The sequence below is a fragment of the Apteryx rowi genome, unplaced genomic scaffold (assembly GCF_003343035.1).
Source record: "Apteryx rowi isolate R43461 unplaced genomic scaffold, aptRow1 scaffold_432, whole genome shotgun sequence".
NCBI lineage: Eukaryota > Metazoa > Chordata > Aves > Apterygiformes > Apterygidae > Apteryx > Apteryx rowi.
In genome coordinates, this window is record NW_020450686.1 from 375,528 (window position 1) to 390,554 (window position 15,027).

General features: G+C 38.8%; 1 protein-coding gene across 1 annotated transcript in view; it reads left to right on the forward strand.

Annotated features, from left to right (window-relative positions):
• Nucleotides 1–15,027, forward strand: part of PDE4D (phosphodiesterase 4D) — a 371,205-nt gene that overhangs the window by 247,532 nt on the left and 108,646 nt on the right. Inside the window, exon 3 of the mRNA XM_026076480.1 lies at nt 10,107–10,143. Within this exon, the coding sequence (XP_025932265.1) occupies nt 10,107–10,143 (37 nt within the window). The remainder of the gene's footprint in view (nt 1–10,106; nt 10,144–15,027) is intronic.

The following is a 15,027-nucleotide window of genomic DNA, read 5'->3' on the forward strand; positions in this document are numbered from 1 at the left end:
GCTAAATGGCCAAATGGCCACTGGTACCTCCAGGCCCCAGCCTGGCCTGCTGCTCTTCGGCCAACACCTGCGGAGAGCAGCATCCCTCTGCCACAGGCCCTGATAAAACAAACATCAAGAGGATGCAGTTTACTGCAGGGGTTTTTTTTGTTTTTTTTTTCCTGTAACTACTATAACTATAATCCTGTGTGCTTCTAGTGGACATGTAGCTTTATAGATTACATTGTAACATATTTATCTGTAAACCTTGGCTCCATGTTTGAGGGCGGGTGGAGAAAGTCCTCTCTTTGAATAATAAAATTCAAATGTACTTTGGAACAAGGAGAGCCTCTGTAGCCTGATAGACATAGAGAGATTTGGGGTTGTTTTGTCAGGGTTAATTATTCCCATTTTCAGTAGCTGGAGAAATAGTTGTGGGATTTTTAATTTGTTTGGGGTTTTTCCCCAAAATAAAGCCAACATAATCTGTAATTTTGCAAATAATAGAGAAGAAAGAAAAAACAAAATTATTCTGGCTGTAAAAATGGCCTTAAATAATGGGAAATTCCAAGATGGGGTGTTCCCTTATTTGTCAGTGACTGACAGGTCTGGTCCTGACCTGAAGCTGCAAATGGACTGAAATATCCATTTAACTGGCATGTGGAATAACATGCAGAGGAAGGGAATTTTTAAGGTGAACTCGCACACATTTTTTCCAGTTCTGGATTGTTTGTTCTGTAAAAAAAAAAAAGAAAAAAAAAAGATGTATTGTATTCAATCTGGATTGGATTCATAAGGGGAAAAGTACTTAAAAATAATGACATATAAAGATGGCAAACCTGGACAGTTAAAAAGCTTCATCTGAGCCTTTAATACACCGATAAAATGAGGATCGATCTTTTCATCCAGAACAGGAAGCCAAATTACTTGTGATAGAGCCTGGTTTTTTTCTGAACCAGGAAGGCATGGATGTATTTATAAAATACTTTGAGTATGCATCTGAAGTTAGGGAGAAAAAAACCCTTTTCCCTGAAAGGTGATCTGCAAAAAGTTCTAAACAAGATTCTAGGAGAAAATCCACATAGTTATCGAACAAATTAATCACACTGCAATTTAACAAATTAGAAGTAATTGTCATTTGAAACAAACTGCTGTTTAAACTTCTATTCACAGAATTTGTGATAAAACTATATGGAAGAGCTGAAAAGAGCCAGTTAAACTGCAAAGTCAAGCCTTCTTTAAAAAAAGCTTTTAAGGTGAAGTGTTCTCTATTTAATTTCAGCTTAGAAACAATTTTTAATGAAAAACTGTAATAAAGTTTGCTTGAGTCATTATTTATTCATTGCAAAAAAAGTACTTATATGGCTTTAGGAAAGATAGGCCAATATTTTACTTCATTAGGTTTGGTTTTTGTTTTTAAGATCTTTTAAATTGAATAAGTCTTCTTGTTTCAGCTTAAATTAAGCTAAATGATTTAATTAGTAAATCACTTTTTTACAGTTATAAACAAAAATAATTTGAAAAAGACTGCTGTGTCCTTTCCGGTTGCTTGGGACATTTGACAAATGTGGTCTCAACCAAAGAACTCAGTAATAACCATTTTGCTTAAATTTAAATAAGAAGTTTGAGCAAACTTCATTTGTTGATCTCCGACTCAGTTATTTTGTAAACAGAGAACATTTTCTCATTGAGAAGGCTTTTTTTGATCAGCATTTTATTTCAGGAGACCCACAGGTGCTCTAAAATGTGCCTGTATAGGGTTGTTTATTCAGGACTTTTTTGATGAAATGCAAATTGATTTTATCTTACATTCAGACAACACAGAATCATTGTTGGTGCTATATGTGATCATTAAAAACTAATGGTTTTCCAGATAGAACTCTCTACTGTAAAACACTCACTTCTCCTTTGAAGGTGTCAGGCTTTTGCTTCTTTTTTTTTTCCTTGTGGAAATTATGGATGTTTGAAACACAATGGCAAGATACTTACTGCTCCTGTACTAACCAAAGAAGACTGAATTCTTAAACCTCTTCAGTCAAAGACAGCATGTTATTAAAAACACAGTACCAAAATAGATTCGTAGCTGAGACTTCAGATAAATCATAACAACACTCATCTCCAGGCTTGCTCTCCAGATCTACTGCTGCTGTAATGGGAGGGAGGGAGCACGTGTGCGCTTTGTGTGTGCGCGCATGTGCGCGCAACAGCGAAGGCTGGGGTGGGAGTGCTGTGGAGCAAGGGAGCTCTGACAAGAGGGAGCTGAATGTCATCGGGAAAACCTCTCAGACCACGTTGCAGCTCAGTGATCACCTACATGCACAGGCTAAATTGATTTCACAACCCGAAAGAACATTACTTCTTGTTCCATCTCTTGGGGCACAAACAACTTTCTGTATGTTTGTGATGATGCTAATTTTGTGTTAACTGTGGAGTTCCTTCTCTAAAAATGGGGAGGCTGAAATTCTATGTGTTTTGCTCATTTGCCTTCTTGTTTCTTCTTATATACAGACATGTAGGGGCCTTTGAATTTGGTTAGGGGACCCCCTGTCCTAACCCGTGAACCTGAGACAGCCTTTCTGCGGCTGGCTGGCAGCAAGCTCCCCCGGGGCAGGAAGTCACCTTGCGCTGGTGCTGGTCTCAACAGCTCTGCTCTGTTTTCTTTCAGAAGGGAAATCTTTCAGCCTTCAGCGGAAGGAGATTCACATGGAAACTCATGTGTTCTCATTCCTATGAGGCAACACACTTCTCAACACTTATATATAGGAAGTAGGGACAAGCAAGCAACCAACTGACTGCTGCTTAAAAGCAGTTCAAGCTAGCATGTTTTATTTTCATTTGCAACAAGCTAAGAGCTTACACATGTCAGTTAATGCAGTTAAAACTGATTAATGGTAACTCATTAAGCTACACTAACTTGATTACTTCCAGTCATGTGTGCACACCCAAAAATTAATTTCCTCTAACCTTAGCAGAAGACAAACCTGTCCCATAGTCACTGATACTTGCTGGTTTTGCAGCCTTGCTTAGGGCTAGACAGTGATTCCTGTTGTATGAACAGTCCAACCACAGCACTGCTGAATTGTCCTGGACTCTTCTGATTGAGTTCAGCTGTTTTCTGGATCAAATCCCATCACTACACCATTCTGGMTTAACCCATTCCCTCCTTCAACCCACAAACCAAACTTCTGCACTGCAGTAACTCCTTTTCCCTGCCATCACCCCAGTGAACTCCAGGCAGGCTGCCTTCTGATTTTAGAAAGAAAACCCTGTATACTAGTGAAGCACACTGGCAAGTCCACRCTCTGTCTCTCCTTGGGCGTGAATACTTCTCTGTCAGACTTAATGCAAGCCAGTTTCTCAGAGCTGTCCACAGTACTTCTCTCACCCAAACAGCTGATATGTTATGGTAGGGTTAAAGCACTGAAGCTTGATGGCCATTTGGGACACTGTTATATAATTTCTTGAGTTGTCCTATGGTCTTGTACATCATGCTAGCATCCTTCTACTAATGACGCACTAGATCAGTAACTAGATGGTTTCCTCAGGCAGGTTACCCAAGTCAGAGGTTAGAGTGAGGTCGGTTTGGAAAATGTTTAAGCTTCCTGAGCAGTACCTCTTCAATTCTTCCAAAGGCACTATGATACTCTCATGGGAGATGGAAAAAGTCTGATAACATTCCTATACCAAATTATAAGGGATGGGAGAAAATAGCGATACCTCCCATTTTTTGAGTTAGTCAGCTGATTTTGATTCCAGCACATTTAGCAAGCACCCAGATGACACTCAGCCAATTTCCCTATTGGTTCTGAAAAAAACCCTGCCTCTTTCAGTGAAATGCAAATCACTGACAACCCATGGACTACCTGAAAAAAGCTGTAAGCCAATTTCTGTCACACTCTACAATGTGTGGTGATGTCTCAGTGGGCAGAGCACTGGGAGATGCCTCTTATCTCCAGTCCCTCTTAGCTTTTGGAGGCAGGCCTGTGTCTCATCTCACACTAGGACTTGAAATTTGTTTTTAAATAATAATAAATTGAGATGACATAACTTAAGCACTATTCATGCACAATAAAATAACTTGAAGCACTGTGATTTCTGAAGCAGCAAAATAAGTACTGTGAACCAACCCAGGCAATCCTGGATTCTCCAAATACAGGTGATAGGAAAGAGCAAGCTGCATGGAGCAGCCAGCCACCTCTCCTCCTGCTCTCTGTCCTTTGACAGACAGGTTCTGTTGGCTAGTATTATTACATGAAGTTTCCATTACTAAATCGTAGTGCAATTTGGAATCAGATTTCATTGCTGCTGCAATCTGAATCTGAGCAACACACATATTTTCAGCACATCTAATCCATATGTTTCTTGTATGATTATTTGGCTTCTCCTATAGAATGGGCCAGAAAAAAAAATACTAGCAATTAGGGTGAACAATGGGCTTGCATGAATGTGTGCACAGCAAAACATGAATGTCTCATCTAAGTTGCATTTATAGCATGCTGTTGGATAGTCTGTCTGAATCTGCCCTGTATACAGAAATGGGTGGATGTCATGTTTAATCCAAATTTAGAAGCTTACACTGAAAAAGGGGGCTGCAATAGATTTTCTGATTCAAACAGAAGGCTACTTTCACGTTGGTATTCTTTCACATTTTGTGCATTTTTGTGTGGACAGCATGGATTTTCTCTTGCTTTTATTATATTTGATATGTTGCAATATGAAAAAAAAAAAAAGATTGCCAGAACGGAACTCTGTAAAAAAAAGTCAATTTTTGTCACGATGTGACAATAGCCGTAGCTCTTTGCTGCAGAGCACAGCGCAGGGTTGCCAGAGAGTCCTGTCCCCTTGGGCTTTTCAAAGTCTGTTGGCAGCTTTATTCTTTTAAACAGGCTATGTCCCGAGTTTGTAGTCAGAGAATCCAATGCAGAGTATGCCAGCTGGCTTTAAAGACTGACTGACATTCTGAGCCAATACTTATCCTAGGGAGATAAGTGAATTTTTCATTCAAATGGAGTGTGTAAACCAGCATGATCATGCTTCAAAATGATACAAAGGGTCAAGATTCTTTACACTACTATCATAATATGTTAGATAGATTGTATGAAGATTAACCAGTTCTGAAAATTCTTGTTTGATGTCTGAGACTAGAACATGTTGATTTGAAAATCTTAATAAGTACTGTCATCTCCTTCCGAGTTGTGTGGTACAATTTCTGAAAGAGCTCAGAAAGATTTCCTTCAAACTCTGTCCCCACTGTGCTCTTCAGTGGGTCCTTGAGATTCTGTGGCACAGTGACATCAGTGCTAAAGATTGAGTATGCTGATCAGTAACTGTATAACTTTGCCTTTATGACACTTGTTATTTCAATTTTTATCCTGAAAGGGATAGTTGTACCTTAATAACTTTTTTCAACTTACAGAAAACTTTCCAGGGAGAACTGGGCATTGTGAGGAAGCGCTTTTCCGTTGCCTTGTTCTTTAAGGAGCATGTCAAAAAATAATAATTTTATTTTGACCCTGTCTTGTGTCAAGTTGGTCTAAATATGTTTTGCACATTTGCTTCCTCTGTTTAAACTGTGCTTTCATTATCTTGTTTATGCTTCACATCTACAGTAGGAGTCCTCAAAATCACTCACCTGGTGTTCTTCATATTGTGTGTCTAGAAAGTAGTAACTTGAGTTTACTATGGCCTTTGTGAAGATGAATCTTACTCAGGCTCTTCCCTGCAAGCTCCACATTGGCAAGTGCAGACTCTCACATTTCTAGTGATTTCTAAGTTCTGGGACTCGCATCCCCTTAATGGATATCTTGAGCTTTTTCAGATCACATTCAAAAAAATAACTATTTTTTAACTGTATCCTGGCAGGTCTGCAGAATGTTTCTCTTGCTAATCCTTTTATTAAATGATTAAATTAAATTATCCCAACTTAATTAAGAAATAAATCTTATGCAGTCACCCTGTCTATCCTTGTGCCTGCTTCTTTGTCCATGCATGTATCTCTAAGTTCCTCTTTAGTGGGGGTAAAGTTAGTTACCTTCCTATAATTGGGATAGGAGAGACAAATTAATGCCACTCTTGAGGAAAGAAAGGCAGAATTTTTATACTTTGTATTTGGCAGCACTCAGCTGAGCACGTACATCTAGCCTCTGATTTAGCATAGCACTTTTATTTCTTCTCCAGGGTGGGGACTGTCACAGGTGATACGGGGAAGAGTTCAGGTATGTCCCATAGGAAAGGTTAAGAAACAAAAAACAGAAATCCGCAGAAGACCAGGCTTCATCACTTTTTAATTTGGCCGATAACTTGCAGTGCTTTATTTACTCTTTGGTCTGCTATTGGATATTTGGCCTATGTTTTATGAAACACTGATTCATCTCATGGGTACTGTTATGTGATTTAACAGAATTTTTGGTGGTGGTGAATTTGATTGTTTTACATTTTTCAGCCAGGTGAAAGTTATTCTGCTTTCAGTTCTGGCTTTCCTTTGAAAAATGAACAGACAAACAAATATGCCTAGCATGTTAGTTAACTGAGTCTTCGTAATGGTTGTCAGAACAATTTCTTCTAACCTTAAAGGTTAACAGCTCTGTCTATATTTAGAAGCTTGTGTTATATTGTACAGGGTTTACACTCCCTCTTGCTGCTTCTGTATATAGATGTGTGGCACTATCCTGTCCAGAATTCAGACAGAATCATCTATCAGCCTCCATATCACCTGAAAAGAAAACAGCAGGGCACTCATACATTGTAGTATTTTAATACACTGCAGTACACTGTGGATCAATAACACTTGGATTAAATCATATGTTCTCGCACTTGTGTACAAAAAAGTAACTTCAGTCTGCTTTCTTGAAATCTGTCACAGAACAATGTTTTTATGTTTGAATATTGTTTTGGATAAACACAAAGGAACAGAACTTGATTCATTCCCCATTTACAGGATGTGATAGACTAAATTGCTGCTAGTGTTGCCTGCCCAAGAAGTTGCAGTGAATCATTTCATATCACAGGTGCTTCAGACATTTCTTCTCCCTTTCTGAACAGCCTCACCTTTTCCAGATTTCCTGACCCAATGTGGATTAAAGATTACTCACCACACTATGCAATTGCTTTTCTGTCCAAGTGGGTCTGGCACATGTTAGACTACTTTTTGAAAGCTTTGGATATCTGTACTTTCAGCATTACACTTTTACCAAAATAATGACAATTTCTTCATTCTTGACAGAAGGGGCATTTGAAATGGGAAAATTAAATCTTGAATTGGTTTCAGTGTATTAAATTAATACTTAATAATGTTTCCTCTAAAAAATAACAAGCCATGTATTTTCCAGCGGTCTGCAATGAAATGCAAGAGCTCAAATAGAATGAGGTTTGAAAATTAGAGGAGTGGAGTGATCCCATTTTATGCAAAAACAACTCCAGGGCAGAAGGCCCAGAAACACATACCTGGTATCTCTCTGAATTGCCTTAGCATTTACTCCTTCAAAGAGTAGAGAAGACTCAGGGGGGATCTTATCCATATGTATAAATGCCTAATAGGGGGGTGTAAAGAGGCTGGGGCCAGACTCTTTCCAGCGACGCCCAGCGACAGGATGAGAGGCAATGGGCACAAACTGAAACACAGAAAGTTTCGTCTGAACATAAGGAAAAACCTCTTTACTGTGAGGGTGACAGAGCACTGGAAGAGGTTGCCCAGAGAGGTTGTGGAGTCTCCTTCCTTGGAGATATTCAAAAGCCGTCTGGACAGGGCAACCTGCTCTAGGTGATGCTGCTTGAGCAGTGGGGTTGGACTAAATGATCTTCAAAGGTCCCTTCCAACTCCAACTATTCTGTGATTCTGCAAAATGACTAAAGCAGGAGCCCTTGCTTCACATAGCTGTGCCTCTTTACAGTGTCAAAAAGACAACAGTAGAGAAAATGGAGATCCAAACTGATAAACAAATAGTAAAAATGTTTTTTAAAAAGGAAGAAATGAACAGATTTTACTGAGAAACAGGTAAGCTGACTGCTTCATCAGCAGTGGAGAAAAATCTTTTCCCCTGCTGATGGGAGGGATGTGAAGGGAATTTTCCTCCTTGACTGACTGAGGAAATCCTTGTTGTCCGGATGCTTCATTAAATTATGGTCTTGAGACGCTTTCTGAGAAACGAAAGAAAAAATCAAGGTCTAAGGCATTTCCTGATATTTTCATGACTTGGCAAAAATATGAATCGCTATTAAACCCAACTGGTCATTAACTCCCCTGTTATTGCCCTGGGCTGATCATGTCTGTAACAACCAATTGGATTTGGTTTCCTTAGTCAACTAAAGCCTCTAAGTTCCTCCCGTGTTGCCATGTTTCTTCTAGTTTGGTGTGGCAATCAGGCTTACACTCTGTCTGCTCAGTCTGGGACTGTGTTTACACCTGAAGCAACCGCTTTTCCAACTACTACTGCAAATACTTTGTTTAAAGTGCGGACCTCTTCCACAGGGTCTGTGAAAATCTAATTCTCTATTTCAACTAATAGGAACAAGAGAGATGGCCATAAGAACAGCTATGGAGATATTAAGTGTCATGATCATTTTTAATATTGGGGAGTTTTGTTTCATCCTTATGCACTTTTTGGTTTTATTTACTGTTTTTTTATAGGTTATTGTAATACCTGCAAAAAAATACTATCTTGTGGGCAGTATGTAAATTATAAGAATGATTTTGTAGCAAGTCAGATTAATTGATTTGTCAGTCAAATTTCTCCATTTATCAGAAAGCTTTCTTGTGATTAGATTTTTACCGATTTGAAAATCTTTCATTAAATACTCATACTTTATGCTTAAAGCTTTAAAGAATATGGAAATAGCTGGAAAGCAATGGTAATTTCTGATGAATTATTTCAGATGTAAAAGCTCATCATGGTAAACCCACTGCAGAAAAATATAAGAGAATGGAGTCATAGTAGGTTTTGGTTTGGGGAATTTTCAGTTTGATTATTGTCTCATTGTCTTATTTTGATTATTATCAGTGATAAGTGAAAACTCTTAAAGTTTTGCTTGCTCCCATGGTCTCCTGCGAGTGTCTAAGAGAGGTCTTATTCCATATGCTCAGTGTTATCTATGTTATTCATAAGCTCAACAGCAGCTCAGTCTATTTATATTTACAAGATTATGTTTTTTGAAAACTGTTTGAAGTGACATCTTGCCAGACTCTTCATATCTGTTATGGGCGTTCACCCCAGCACTTTACTGGCAGTCACCGTTTCATGAACATTTCAGAGGAGAATGAGTATCTATGTGTACTTCAGTCTCCCATCTTTTTCTTCCTGTGGTTGTTCAGTGTTCCTTTAGCACAAGCTGTGACTACACATGGTGCTTTGTGTGTAACTTTAATATTCATGAGGTGAGTGGGAATTACTTCACAATAGAAGCCAATTTATTCTAACAAGTTTTTCAGTGCAGAAGAGATGAAGCCCCTCTTCTCCTTCCTCCCTTCTCCGCTAAGGCACCATCCCAGCAGCTGGTTCCTACGTCACCCAGGGTGGTGTGGGTGAGGTTGCCACAGCAATAGCACACACTAGGTAAACCTCCCTGTAAGTACAGATGTGTGAGTCAGTTTAAAAGTTTTACTAGTTTTTTATTAGTCTGTGATGCAGGGCCCAGTCATAGGCAGTTACTAGCCTGGCCTGTGCTCACAGATGATCTATTAGTAACCCTTAAAGTAATCATTCTCAGTATYAGCAGCACTAGGCCCTGCCAGTGAAAATAATTCTGGATCCTTCCAACCTTTAAGGCAAACCTGGTTATTCTTTCTGCTAAAGACATTTCAGTTAATTCCAGACAAGCTAAAAAGAAAAGAGGAAGGGGAGCCTTTGGGGTGAAATCTCCGCAGGTCTGTCCTGTTTGTTCATCTGTCCAACAGGGGCTGTAGAAACTGCCTGGTTCATCAGTCATCCCATGGACATGTCAGGCCATTGAACAATAAGCACCTCGAGCTTTCCTTTTCCAAAAATTCTTTAAAGCAGCTGTAGTGAATAACTGTTGAAGAAAAAACTGGACTTAACTACGGTGAATTGTAAAACTTAATTTTATTTCTAATTAAGCAGCAGTGATAAAAGTTTTCAGTCATGTCTAACTTACAACTTTGCTCCTTTTTTCAGACATGGAGATGACTTGATTGTGACACCATTTGCTCAGGTAGGCACAATTTTGCCATATTTCTCACATGATCTTGCAATTTAAACGCCCAAAAGGCCAAATCAATTGTTTTCCACTGTTGTTAATACACATGCTTGCTTTAAACAGGAAAAAAATCCTATACAAAAAGTAATAATCTTCCCACTCTATTACTGATATCTCTCCTTTTATTATTGCTCCTTGATTATCTGAAAAGTTGCAAAAGCAGCAGCATCTTGAGACTGATCTCCTTTCAAATACTGTAGCAGACATAGTGGTACTGTGTACTGATGAAAACAAACCTGTGTTTTCTGTTACTCTATTGCTGTTTATATTCATGGTTTCTCCTTCTGGATGTCTTTCACCTATTCAATTCAAGGTAATTTTTATAAGAAATACAAGTCTTATACAGAATGCTTATGCTACTTCACAAAGTCAAATCTATTAATTTGATTTTTCCATTCAGCTTCTGGGTTCTATAAAATACCAGCTCAAAATTCTGTATAACTTGAATAGAAACTCCCCAATTTTTAGCAAAAGAGCTGTCTTGTCATATATGAAAAGTTAACACTGATATTCCTTGAACTCGTGATAATAGGTTTTTACCCTGTAGTAGATAGGAATGAAAGTTAATTCAGCCTAACTAGAGAGAGAGAAAAAAAAAAAAACAATTCAGGAAGCTGTATGTGATTTAAGGGTTTGAAAAGAAAGAGAAAGGTTGAGACATACAACATTCTGAAATAGGAATACAGTGACCAACTGAAGTTTGAATACACAGGTTGCTTTAGTCTAATGCTCAAAATACACAAAATGAATATTCATTTAATAGTTTATTATATACTTAATTCTGTTGTAGACAAACAGATGCAGTGGTTATAAGACTCTGGGTCAAATCTTTAATGTGATGTTTAGCTTCATTTTCTTATAAGCAGAGAAAAGATTAAGCCTGAGCCTTTTCTGAGAATACTTTAAGACTTGTCAAATGATAAACATACTTCAACAATAAAGAAAGAGAAGAAATTACAGCAAAAACAGGAGAAAAAAAGAAAGTTCCACTTCTGGGCTCTATTAGTTCCTCAGGAAACATGAAAGCCCTAACTCATAAGCACAGAAAGAATACAAAACCTATGGTAGTCACACAGTCTAATAATATTTACTTTAACTGAGTTTATACTTATCTCCATCTGAGCTTTTGTCACAAATTATGCCACATAGATAAGTCAGGTTACAGTGTTCCTCAGAAAACAACAAATACTGCACCACGTTTACTGATTTTTTTCCTGAGGCGAAACACCTTATTTGCTTTAAATATGGTTTGGTATTTCTGTGGACATAGATGGATGTGCTTCTGCAACTAGAGCAGGAGCAGTTGGACATTAATGCTATTTGAACCAAAGTGTCATAATTGATTATTTGAACACTTTTACGCTGTTTCAGTGCAAAACACTGGTAGCAGTGCTTTAAATCAACCTGTTTTCCTTTGCACTGAGCAGGAGTAAGAGCACTCACAAGAGGAGTTGTCACATGGCACATTCCCGCCCAGAAGGAGAATTGAAATGCGGTGGAGAGATTAGGGGAAGTGCCTAACTGGGGGAAGTGACGCCTGATTATGCTCTTAGGAAAATTTAGCCCTTATCTAGAAAAGACTTGTATAAGCAAAATCCCATCTCCTTTTCGAGCCTGCTCACAGACTACAACTCCAGATAAGCACGGGGCCCATCCCTCAGAGTTACCTTGGCAGTACCCCACATGCTAGTATAATGCATATACATCATATAAACCACCCTTTTAATTTCTTCGTAATAAGAACAGTGTTTCCTCATGTAGATTCATTTTTGTTTTGCAAACAGCTAAGGCACTGTTTTAACCAGTTTGGGACTTCCTAGTGACACTAGATCATGGCATGTGGAACACATTCTATTTTTTTCAAAACGTCCTTATTTTCTTTAATCATGCAGGAGGGTTGTTTCATGTGATTGTGAGCCACCTGGTGGTAACAGTTCAATTTTTAGCATTTCAATTACTACTCAGTATATCAGCATATCACCATGGTAGCCCAGTTGCATACTATGTTACTGGAGGCAATGCAGAATGCTGTTTCCCTCACATAGCATCTGCCCCCAAACAGACAAGACAATTTACTATTTTTATCAGAAATGTGATTCAGTAAACTAAATAAAAATCTGTCACAAGGACGTTATTAGTTGCACTTCCCTATACTATAATGTAAACCAGCTGCTGTAATTCTTAGGATTTTACTTTTCAAAAGAATATAGTTTGAATGATTTGAAATTTAAGAACCAAACATGTAGTTTTTTAACATCAAAAAGGGTTGAATATTTTAATGCACTTATGACTGTTCACATATAACTGGATCTTGAAGTTAATATTATTTACTTAGGGATTAAAACTTAATTTGTAGGTTGCTTTTTTGCTTAAAGATCTAACCCTGGAAACATTAAGCACAAGTGGAACCTCTGTGCTCAGAGAAATTGTCACTTAAAGCAAATTATAATGCAAAAGTGGAAATGGAAATATTATTATATATACTGATGCTTAAATATAGATGCACAAATAATTAGTCTTATATTCAATAAATCAAGCTGTTTAACACCGGAATTCACTGCAACCAATGTCCAAAGTGTTTGTTGTCACTCTTATGCTCATTGCTATGTGTGTGGAGACCCCTTGCACTTGCAGAAGGGGCCAAGGTATGCTTGTAGTATGCTAAAGCGGCTGGAACGCTGGGCACATGCTGGACATTTTACCCCTTGTCCAAGGAAACAACTATCTAGCCTGCCAGAAGAACAAAATGGAGGCACATAGAAGTTACACAGTCAAGTCTCCATTTTCTGGAATAACAGAGATTCATAATGACTCGGACAGTGGAAGAATCTGGACACTGTGAATAATGACGTGAACTAAACAGAGGCTCCCTAGCATCTCTTCAGGAGCCCAAGCTTGGGTCCAGCTAAGCTTATGAAGCTTCGATTCGTAACTGGCCCTGAGCAGTCTTGCAGCTCTGCACACTTCTGTCTCCAGTACTTCAAGTCTGAAGTGTCATATTATTTCAGTTGTAACACGAACCTCAACGAGGTTCACGTTTTCGCATGGCATTGTGCCTAGCCTACTAACCCTGCTGAAACTCAGCATTGCGCAGCAGGTACAGAGACATTCGTTTAGGTCCAGCAGAGGCAGAGCTAATAAGCATAGCTGTATCTGAGATGACTCACTGAGGAGTCACTTAGCTGTATTTGTACGTGCTCCCAGTTCTCAGTGCACCTGAATATACATACAGCCAGTTTGAGTCCAACAGGGCTTATTGAGTAGGAACTTGCCGCCAGAAAAATGCACTACATTTTTTCATAGTCCGAGGCAGCTCTGGGAGCCACATAGATGTGTTTATGTGGTGCAGTGCTACCTCTGATAACCACAGCACATATAAGCAGTCTCAGCATCCTGGCACAGGTAGATCAGAACCCAGGCGGACTGACCAAAGAGAACTGAAAACTGACTGCAGTCAATAAAATGTATGTCTTTCCTTAACATGCCCAACTTCTTTACTTTTATCCTTTCTCTCCTTCCACTTTTAGCTCATGCCTTCCTTTTAAAATATTTTCATATTTACTTCCTCAGTATTTTCTTAGTATTTTCTGTCATCATCTCTTTTATGAACACCGGCATCTCCAGTCCTCTTTTGTTCTCTTCATGCCACATTCCCATTTATGTATATCCATCATCTAGATACAATATTTGTTAGTGTCACAATATCCTGGGAATGCAAATTTGATAGCGTATGTAATTACTTTTATTCAGTGCTGAATGTAAAATACGTGAGTTTGCCTCCTTGTCCTGATCTCTGTGAAGAAAAACATGAGTATTCCCTAACTAAGCAACAAATTTATTATCTTAACCTGTCTGGGAATTGCCCACAGTGACTTTGACACTGCTAATCATGATTATTTCCTGAATATTTTCTGTCTGTTACAAGCTTTCGTTAAGTCCTTCATGTGTCTCCAGCCTCCTACCCCCTTGCTTCCTCACATATAAATATGAGGGACTGTGGAGAGAGGGTTGTATCCTCCTTGTCTCAGACCTCAGGAGCCCAAATTCCCATTCCCAACTTTGTTAGTCTCTAAATTCCTAGTGTGGGTTCACTAGGGAACCAGACCAGTCTGGGCTGAGAAACAACCATGAGCAACTACCTTGGGGACACATCAGCAATTAGTTTTGCTGCCTCCTCTTATTCCCAGTGAGGTTCTAAATAATTAATGGTTCCTCTCTGACATAGCTGAACTGCTGCTCTCTAGTCACACGGATGTATCATATTATCCTTACGTGGTACAAAATTTGATGTATTTATCCAGCTTCCATCAGTGGAGACTGTGTATGCCACTTACAACAAGATGACACTCCTCTATTGCCTCCTCTAGCTGCTGTCTTGCATAGAAGGAAGCCCAGACATGAAGTACTTAGTTTCTATCACCTTTTTCAAAGGGCAGATCTTGCAAGAGTCCTCAGACACTTCCCACCTGCTCAGGTGATACCTTCCTCTTACTCTGGCCTTCTGTCCAAAGCGCCCAAAGGAATGCGGCCCCTTAAGGGAGCCACTTTTATTTTTCCTGCCAGGCTAGACAATCTCATTCCCTTTGTCCTTTGAGGTTTGTGGGGGCTGGGCTGCAAATGGAAAATTCTCTGATCATTTCTTATGTATGAAGCAATAGGCTTGAATGGGCTATTATCTTCCAAACATGAGTGCTTTTATAGTCATTTTAGAGAACTAAGTAGTATTCTGTGAAAAACTTTCCTCCTCTTCAAGTAAGGCTCTTTAAACAAATAATGAGTTGTTTATGAGGGGAAAAAAAAGAAATAAATGATTGCCCTTGTATTACAGACATGCTATTG